General features: G+C 34.3%; 2 protein-coding genes across 2 annotated transcripts; both read left to right on the forward strand.

The window, feature by feature from the left end:
• The first annotated feature begins 1,755 nt into the window (after positions 1-1,755).
• On the forward strand, positions 1,756-2,673 carry LOC131650548 (uncharacterized). Its single transcript, XM_058920250.1, has 2 exons — positions 1,756-1,956; positions 2,038-2,673. The coding sequence occupies exons 1-2, from the start codon at positions 1,756-1,758 to the stop codon at positions 2,671-2,673; spliced, it is 837 nt and encodes a 278-aa protein (XP_058776233.1).
• Positions 2,674-7,670: 4,997 nt separating this feature from the next.
• Positions 7,671-8,381, forward strand: LOC131647324 (albumin-1 E-like). The gene is made up of 2 exons (XM_058917228.1): positions 7,671-7,769; positions 7,864-8,381. The coding sequence occupies exons 1-2, from the start codon at positions 7,721-7,723 to the stop codon at positions 8,226-8,228; spliced, it is 414 nt and encodes a 137-aa protein (XP_058773211.1). The 5' UTR covers positions 7,671-7,720; the 3' UTR covers positions 8,229-8,381.
• Positions 8,382-10,763: the final 2,382 nt, after the last annotated feature.

Consider the following 10,763-nt stretch of genomic DNA (forward strand, 5'->3'; position numbering starts at 1 on the left):
TTAATCTGGCACCTCCACATGAACAATGTTTTTGAAAGTTTCTCAACCCACCCCATGGTTATCTTACACACCACACAAAATTCTAATTTTGCCCCCAACTTTCATAGATTTACATCCGGAAGCACCTTATATTTTAAAAAAAAATTGATTTCTTCCGTAGATGCATCTACGGAAAGGTAATAAACTAGTGTATATGAAATAAAAATACACATTAAAATATCTTAACGGAAGCTTTCGTAGATGCATCTACGAAACAGCTTAGCGCCACATTGTTTCGTAGATGCATCTACGGAAGGGTCTGATATAGTTTGAACCAGCATGATCACTTCCCCCATTGTTTCATTTCTCCAAACTTTTCATACTCCACACCCTAAAACCCTACATCATCAATACCTTATTTCACTCCAACACTCAAACTTTTTGGTGCAACTAATCAAAGGGAGCAAGAAGAGTCTGAATTACAGGTAAATAATCACTTTCAACCACTACATTCTTCATATTGTCAATGAATTTTTCTGCAAAAAAGTTACGTTGCTTCCGTAGATCCATCTACGGAACATTTTGAAGATGAACACTTTTGTAGATGCATCTACGGAATAGTCCCAACAGTTTCTTTCCAGCATTTTGTAATTCTGTGTGATTTTTTCAAAATAGGTACGGTGCACCCCGATAATATTTAAAGAGAATTAGCTACTTTAGTTGATGTAGCTACGAGTATCGATGAGGTAGTCGCAAATGTGGTAGATGTCGGAGGTGACTTTTGTAGAAAGCGAGACTTTGATGATTGTGAAAGCATGCTAACATGGATTCGTAGGAACGCAGCTAATCTTGGTTTTGGTATGGTGATAGGAAGATCGGATAATGGTACGGCAAGAAGAAACCCGTTTGTAACAATATTGTGCGAAAGAAGCGGGAAATACCATCCTCCTCTAAAGAATTTTAAAAGAGACGACACGGGGACTAGAAAATGCGAGTGTCCATTTAAAATCCGTTGTTACATGTTGGCTAGCACGAAGTGCAGATGCTCTGTTGTTTGTGGTTTGCACAACCATGATTTATGCGCAAAATTACAAGGCCATCCGGTGGCATGTCGACTTAATCAATCCAGTTGAGATGGCATCTATTAAAGACATGTCCTTGAATTTTGTTCAACCAAAAAATATACTTGCCACATAGAAAAGGAAGGAACTAGACAACATTTCAAATATAAGTCAAGTGTATAATCAACGGTACCGCAATAAAAAGGCGAGTAGGGGAGATAGGAGCGAGATGCAACATTTGTTGAAAATTTTGGATGATAACAAATACATGGTGCGGTACAAATATTGCGATGACGAGGTTACGGTTGGAGATATTTTTTTAGACTCATCCGAATTCCATAAAATTTTTCAACACTTTCTCGACAGCGCTCCTTCTCGATTCTACCTACAAGACCAACAAGTATCGACTCCCATTATTCGAGATGGTCGGTGTTACATCCATCGAGAAGACATTTGCCGTTGGTTTTGATTTTTTGGAGTGTGAAAAAGAGGGTAATTTTAGGCGGGCCTTGGAGGTGTGTCGCTCACTTTTGAAAAAACAAGTCGACATGCCTAAGGCGATTGTTACGGACCACGACCCCGCTTTGATGAATACGGTTGCAAAAGTATTTCCTTTTTCCGATGCATTATTTTGTCGATATCACATATCATGTAATGTGAGAAGTAAGATTAAACCCGCTGTGGGGACAAAACAAGTAGACACGAAGGTGGGAAAATGGTGAAGCCTGGAGTGATTGTTTACCAAATAATGGATGCATGGGCTCGTATTGCAAGTTCGTTGACAAAAGAATTATATGCCGATGCCGAATTACAATTTCGGAAAATATGTGAAAAATATCTCGATTTATTAAAATACATTGAAAGCACCATCCTTGACAAAGTGAAGGAGAAGTTTTTTTGTGCGTGGACTGATAAGGTATGACACCTTAGGAATACAACCATCAATAGAGTTGAGTCGGCACATGCTACTTTGAAAAATTGGTTGTGTGATAGCAAGGGTGATTTGTGTAAAGCATTGGACACCATAAATCACATGATTTCGAACCAACACAACGAAATACAAACGTCGTTCGGTCGGAGCATTACGGTTTTGGAGCATCGATTTAAGAAAAACATCCTTTACTCTCAATTGATCGAAAATGTGTCTCGGGCCGGATTGAATTATATCTTTCACGAGGCGAATCGAAGTGAAACCATTGGTGGTGATACCGCAAAGTGTGGTTGCACTATTACTATCACGTATGGTCTCCCGTGTGCTTGTGATATTTCTAAAAAAGTGAGATTAGGTGAGCCAATAACAATGAATGAAATCACTTCTCATTGGAAGAGACTTAGTTTTGATGATGATGGTTGTGTCGGAGAAGATTCGAATATCTCTATTATTTCCGAATTGGAGGCGATACAAGAGAGGTTTTCGAAGGCCGATGACAACATGAAATTATACATCAAAGAAAAATTACGGAGGATTGGATTTCCCGAAACAACCGACATGAAACTGCCGTCTCAACCCGTTAAGACAAAAGGTGCTCCGAAGAAAGTGAAGTCTACGCCAAATGACAACTCGACAACACGGTCTCCTTCATATTGTGAGCACGTCGACAAACTCTTTCCCAACTCACCTACTCCGAAATAGTTAAAATCTCAAAAGAGTTCAAACAAGGGAGCTCGCCTAAGCAAACCGCCTCCGACACCTATTCCACCGCAAGTATTAGCTCCGATTCTGACACATATTGTTCCAAAAGTTCTGATTCCAACACCTATTGCTCCATCAATTGAAGAGGTACAAATTGCTCCAAAACTACATTCATTGACGAGATGCCGATTTTTATGCATAAATACATCGATCGGATCGTCAATGTTGAGGGGACGATAATTGCGGATTTCGGGCTGTATCGACATTTCTTGGTAAGGGAGAAGATGCCCATAAGCTTGTATGTCATGATCTTATCGATGAGTTGGTGAACCATAAAGACTCGTACACGCGGGTATTTGGATACGAAACCAAATTTCAATCGGACAACGAAGCTCTTGTTCCTTGGGGGGTGCCTACGCACCGGTTTCGCATTGGATGAGATTTTCGGAAATGGGACATCTTATTGCATGCGCTTATGACATGGTATGCATTGACTTGACGCGTTATGGTTTTTCGGAAACCTTTTTTCCGATCCGTACCGCAACTCCTACAAATTCAATTGATCGTATTATATATGTTGGATGACTTGCCAAATCGCGTTATTTTGTACAAGTTTACTTGAAATCGAGATGCCCCATACCACCTACGTCACCAAAATGAAATCTTCATCATACCGAACTTGTCGAGACGTGGCCGAATGTATTTGTTGATAGGATGTATGAATTCGAAAGATTGAAGAATATCGATAAAATCTCGAATCCGGAAAAGTCAAAATTGGAATCACCAATAGATTTAGCCGGCGACAATTCTTTTCATGTATTTATTTAGTTTCAAAGTGTAATATATGCACTCTATAACATTGCAATATAGTCCTTTTTTGTGTTTGTGTGTTTTTTTCCTATGTGTGTTTATATCCTAAATTCTGCTGCTACTGCTTTCTGTTCTGCTAAAAAAATAGCAAGGAAACTTTCGTAGATCCATCTACGGAAGGGTATTACAATGAAAATTATAGGTCTTTACCGTAGATGCATCTACAAAAAGGTGTTACGTATGACCCTTCCGTGGATATATCTACGGAAGGTTTTATGACCGACATTGTGTGGTCCATATTCTCCAAAGGCTTCTATAAATTTGGGATTTCTAGGTTTGCATTACACACAAGCACAAACCCTAAACACAAACACAAACACAAAAATGTATCACATTAGGCCAGATGGATGTCACCGAACATCAATGAAGCGTCCCGATCTTGAACCGGAATACCGCATAAAGGATGGGCATATCATTTTCTCTCCCATCAAACCACTCGTGCCGGTGAAGTTTTGGAATATCCATTCCTTCGACCAACTCAAGAGGACTATCATGTCGTTTTTAGAGGGGGAGTACAAACTCGGGGAAGAAATTAAAAGGATCTATAGGCTTAGAACAAGTACCTCATTTGTGACCGAAAAAATGGAATGTTGGTGGGTTGAAGTGAAATTCGACATGGATTGCATTCAAATGATGTATGGATTAGATGACATTGTTTTAACCGTTGTAATTTCTTAGATCTATTAGTTTTCTTAATTTTCTGTTTGAAATTTCGTTGTAATATCGATTAATCAATGAATCAATGCGAGAAGGTTATGGGGTTGGTTGAGAAATTTCAATGTTTTTACTGTTTTGCCTTTGTCTAATAGTACCATATTTTTTGTATTTATATGAAAAAATATAAGATATTGCAAAAAAAAAATATTGGTTTTTCTGAGATTATTTGAAGAAGTACCGGAAACTTCCAAAATTTACGATAAAAATACATTGTTTTTTGGTAATTAAATGAAAAATATTGATTTTTTCAAATATACAGTGCATGTTTACTTGATGTTTTAAAAAATTCGATAATCTATATTGTGTACTGAATATATTGAAAAATCCGATATATACCAAATTTTTCAAATATTTGAAAAATCCAGTAGGTAGTGGTGAGTTTTAAAAAATTCTTAAGTTTTTGACATTTTTAACAAAATAGTTAGACAATTAACTCGATAAAATAAATACATATAATGCAAGATGTACTATAATATCAATGCAAAACAAATTATGTTAACAACTTCTTCTTCTCAGTATGTTATACGTCATGCATATGTTATTTTCCATGCTCTTGCACCTTCACTACATTTCTATCTCCATCGATCAATGACGAGAGGAAATGAACAACCGGGTTTCAACTCCGTATGAACCCAATGACTGTTGTTAACAAAATTAAATGCAATAAGCTTATGTCTACTCGCAGCTATGGATGGAGATACCACTAATGGGAAGAAGTTGTTGTTAAGGTTCCTGGGCAACGAGACTAATATGACATTGTATCTAGAAGCAACATGATAACCCATATCAGAAATCATCATCCATTTGTTAAGGTCCTGCACAACCAAGCTAGCTACTCACAACAAACTCCTAACTTCAGAGATAGTTTCATAGAACACATTGGAAAACATTTGACGGTATTGATAAAATTCACAATCAAATTGAGTCCGAACCAAAGGCCATGAATCTTCACCTTATCCAAGTAAATAGCACAGAAACCATAATTTCCATCTTGACTCACATAAAAAATGCCATCAATGTACTGATGTAAAAAATTAAGAAACTGAGAAAAGTAAAGAAGTCTTGAACACTAGATAGCTTGTTGATTTTCACTTGTTTTGTACATGATCTCTTTGCAGTCTAACTTCAATGCGATCCCTCAGCATACTCCCAATGCGAAGGATCACGATGCACAACACTCTATTGACCATTTTTACTCTTCTTAATTCTCCTCTTTTGCTTGTACTTCACTGGTGGTGGACACATGAAAGATGTGGATGGATGTGTTAGTTCTCAAATTTTTTTCCATACCTTATGGCCTACAATATCCAATATACTAAAATACCTCTTCAACTCTTCACACTCTTCTTCTAAATCCAACAATGTCCCACTATCTTCTTGAGTGTCCTCATGGTTTTCAATGTATAATTTCTTCCAAAATACCTTAATCGATTCTAACGGAAAAAGCTCACCTTGTATTTGAAGACTTGCAAGTTGACAGTATCATAAGATAACCCATCTGTTTTCTAATGAAACAACCATATGCGTCTTTCACAAAACCAACAAATTTGACCCTTTCCAACATCTTGTATACAGTGTCTTGAAACAAAGTCTTGCAATCTATAGTAAAATGGAGTGTTATATTGATGTTTAATGTTGACAATATATTTTTAAACAATAATCAGATTGAACCTAAATGCTACTTTAACATAGTGTTCACAATATCCTAACTTTTTCATAGTAGTCAAGATGTTTCTTAGTCTCCAATGATAAGACTCAACCCTAAAAAACATGAATAGAAAAAGATGTCATAATTTGATAATAAGTAATGTAATCTATTCAAAGTCACTCGATGTACCTGTTCGTTTTCGTGTTCTCTAAATGAATGACTCTATTAGTCCATGGAGTACCAAATCTTTCTTTATAGGGTGTCAACCATGTTTCACGCACAAACTGAACAGATATAAAGGAATATCAGCACATACTGTCTCAAATTGCTTTTAATTTTCCACAAACTCGGACTCCCTATTTGAATACATGATCTTGTTCCATATATCCATAATATGCTCATGGTGAAATGCTCTTTTTTTGTTGGTGCCTACAAGGTGTTTGTTAAAATTGCTTAACTAGAATTATTGGTGTTGAGTAGGGGAGAAACCCAATTTTACATTGTCATATGGTTTCTACTCAGATAGGAGGTTTGCATTGTGCATTCCGTGAGTTCGCATGTTGTCCTATGGTCAAGGATGAGAGCAAGGGTATTTCTCATATGGAGCCTCATCCTAAGACGCTACACTTATGTAGTGATGAACGCAACAACATAATTTGAGAAGCTATTAAAAGGGATCCGAATTTGTTTATGGCATTCAAGGATACTTTAAGGGGAGTTCGGCAACATATATATGGATGGTGTATGAGCATTCATGTTATGAGTCGGGCATGTTGTCATCATGATGGTATGTGTCGCGGTGCAAAAAATACTCGAACGTACCGCACGCTCAAAAAACAACAGAGTTGCCACCGTTTTCCTCTAGGTATTTAAAAGGTTTATTAAAATAAAAGAGAGGCTAAAAATAATTTTTTTTTATTAAGGTGCCTAACAAGATTTTAAAATCCTGCTCCTATGTATCTTCAGGTGCGATAGAAAACTTAAGGCTACGTAGTTCTAGATAGAAAATATTTGTGTGTGTGTGTGAGGGAGGGAGAGGGAGAGGGAGAGGGAGAGGGAGAGGGAGAGGGAGAGGGGAGAGAGAGAGAGAGAGAGAGAGAGAGAGAGAGAGAGAGAGAGAGAGAGAGAGAGAGAGAGAGAGAGAGAGAGAGAGAGAGAGAGAGAGAGAGAGAGTAGCATTAATGGACATTACTAGGAGAGAAGAAACTTTAAATCAAAAGTCAAAATCGTTTGATCAAAATCGAATGGTTTTGATTTAAAGTTTAGAATTATGTAAAAATCAAAACTGTTTTTTATAAACCATACGATTAAGATCCAACGGTTAATAATATTTTGACAGCATGAATTCGTTAAAATTCTGCAGGAGATTTCATTTCTAAAAAATAGGAGTAAAATTGTAAGTTGAAGGGCGCAGTTGCATCCCTTAGTTGCTGACTGATGGTTTTGAAATATAACTCACTCTTAATTGTGTTTATCATATCAACTTGTTATACAATAAAATAATACACCATGTCTATAAATTGTTTCACTAATATATTACTAAACATGTGTGCCTTGCTTCTCAATTTAATAAGAAAGCATTTTATCTATAAATTGTTTCTCTAATAATTTACTATACCATGTGCCTTTCTTCTCGATTTTCTAAGGAAGCATTATTGCCAACTTGCAAGCATCCAAAAGTTCTTGAATTTTTTTTACAATTATTGTCAACGAAGATGTCTATAAATTGATTCATGCAAGAGTGAACTAATGCAACATAATACAAACCTCTAATAGCAAACAACAGTAAGGTGATTTTATTTCGATCAAACAATGACTTTTGTTAACCTCGCTTCTTTAGTTGTTTTGTTTGCCACATTCGGTAAGTATTTTAAACATTTTTCTTATATATACTTCCAATATATTTCCGTTTATGTATATATTGTTCAAAGTTTAGTTTGCTTTGCCATTTGCAGGCATGTTTCTGACAAAGAACGTAGGAGCATTATGTGATGGTACTTGTTCTTTAAGTGAGCCGACAGACTGTGCCTCTGGATCTCGTTCTTGTAAGTGTCTTCCTATTATGTCTCCATTTGAAGGTGTATGCATAGAGGGAATTAGAGTTGATGTGAAGACTATTGAGGAACACCCTAACTTATGCAAATCTCATGCTGATTGCATTAAGAAGGGGAGTGGAAACTTTTGCGCTCGTTATTCTAATCCTAATATTGAGTATGGATGGTGTTTTGCCTCTAAATATGAAGCAGAAGACGTTTTCTTAAAGATGTCCTCAACCTATAAATTCACAAAAGACTTCTTGAAGAATGTTGTCACTGCTTGATATTGAGATCCAAAACATTACCGTGCATGCAAGATATGATGAAGTTTTTTTTTTTTGTTTTTTTAAATAAACTGTCCTTGTTTGCAACTTATGAGTTGGACTCCTTAGATATCTATCCCAAATTTCAATAATATTTATGTATGGAGTTGCTTTTCGAAGTAATTTATCACTTTCAATTTTTATCACTATACATAAAAAAAAAAGTTAGCCACTAAACACTTTAACTAATAAATTACCGAACAGATTTTTTTATTGTGTAAACAAGTACACCCTTAAATCAAGGAATCAATTTATTGAAGTAATCTTATTCGAACGGTCATTTTTTCTTGAACAGCAAATAATATTATACATACAAGGGGTGAAAAAACACCAAAATACAAAATAAATAAAACAAAGCACATCAATACAGCCAAAGATCTAAAAGAAACAAACCGAAGAAAAACGAACAACATAACCTATCTTACCAACAAAACCGTGAAAAAAAATTATCCGAACTAATAAAATCTATTTAGGTGAGATCATGTTAGATCTCAACCCACCGGATCCACCATCAATAAATTAAATAACAACAAAAGAGTAATAAAAAACAAATACCACAACCTACTTCAAAATTAAAATAAACATTACAAAAAAATTGCAATTAGTCCGGTGAATTTCACCTGGCAAAAGCAAAAATTACCCTGCAACGCAGTAATTGCAGGGTTGATCAAATATCCCGCAAAAACGTTAGTCGCAACTTGTTTTAAGGAGAAAAGCACTTCGCAAATTAGTCAGGTGACTATCACTTCGCAACTTTACGAGGTGAAGGTTATTCACATAACTTATTAATTATATAACACTCATCATATTTAAATGATACAATGCTCTCGATTATAAAAATTCACATTTAAATAAAATTATATTTTTATCATAGGAGTTTTTTAATAAGTTAATCAACTTAAATATAAAAAGATTCATTATTTAAGTAACATTTCACAACTGATTCATTATTTAAAAATGAAGACATTATTAATTTTTAAGTGTAACAATATGAGAGAAAGAATAAAATTATTAGAATTTAAAATAAGAGGACTAATTTAGTGAATGAGGTAAAATAGAGAGACGATGTACTTAAATATTTTAAACATTATATTTTATTGAATCGTTTTTGCCCCTTACCAAAAAAAGTTCCTGGATCCGCCACTGGGTAGACAATAGGGTTCTAAAGTTATCAAATGAAGATACAAGAGTTCACCCCTAATTTATCCAGAAGTCATTTTCAAGCCAAGAAAATAGTCAAATATTTCCCCTCTTTCAATGTTTTTGTGACTCCCCTAAAGATAATATAATTACGAGCATTCTAAATGGAACAGACTACAACGTACAAAATCAAAAGACAACCACCCCATGTTGGTGTAAGCCTATAGGTCAATAGTTTTATTAAAGCTTTCTACTTGTATCAAAATATTTAATAATAATAGTAATAAGAAATTTCTCTGTTATGTTAATTTTTCTAAAATATAAAGTCTTTAGAATAGTTAGTTCGTTTAATGAAACATTAAATGCGACTTGATTATTAGTCAAATAGTCAAATATTTCCCCTCTTTTGATGTTTTTGTGACTCTCTTAAAGATAATATAATTACGAGCATTCTAAATGGAACAGACTACAACGTACAAAATCAAAAGACAACCACCCCATATATGTTGGTGTAAGCCTATAGGTCAATAGTTTTATTAAAGCTTTTTACTTGTATCAAAATATTTAATAATAATAGTAATAAGAAATTTCTTTGTTATGTTAATTTTTCTAAAATAATAAAGTCTTTAGAATAGTTAGTTCATTTAATGAAACATTAAACGCGACTTGATCATTAGATTTTTTTGAAAAATAAGAACATTATTCTTAAAGTATTTGCAGTCAACACTACTACAAACTATATCTTTTTTTTTGATGAACTTTTACCTCAACCAATTAATCCACCGAACTATAGTATATTCCATTAAATACCTTTCTTTTATTTTAATTTTAAGACACTTTTTTTATAGATGAATGTTAGGGTTAGTAATTAGACTAAGTTGCAAAATAAGAAACAATAAAATTAATTTCATAATTTTTTATTCCTTCTCAATAATACAATATAAATACTAGATTTTCTAAGCACAATGAACCATGGGTCTTTTCTTATAACACCCTTAAAAATATTAAATTGACGGATTATTAACTAGACCTCCTTTAATAATAAAAATTTCTAAGCAAAATTGATATTTTTCTTTCTCTTTGAAATTTACTTCATAACATTTCCCTTAATCTTGATTGTTACTAATTGTAGGAGAAATGTGGCATGTTTCTTTTATTTTTTATTTTTAAATAAAAATTAATTTTCTTTTTTCCTTGGTCTTCTTTAACTACCATGGGAAAATGTCCTTCAAAGTCACGTTTCGAATCTCAGCACCAACAATTTTATTTTTATTCATTTTTAAGCCATTATTTCCATCGGCCAGTTTTAGTAACCGTGGGAATAAATGACTTACTTATATTAAAAAAAATAAAGAA

The sequence above is a fragment of the Vicia villosa genome, linkage group LG2 (assembly GCF_029867415.1).
Source record: "Vicia villosa cultivar HV-30 ecotype Madison, WI linkage group LG2, Vvil1.0, whole genome shotgun sequence".
Lineage (NCBI taxonomy): Eukaryota > Viridiplantae > Streptophyta > Magnoliopsida > Fabales > Fabaceae > Vicia > Vicia villosa.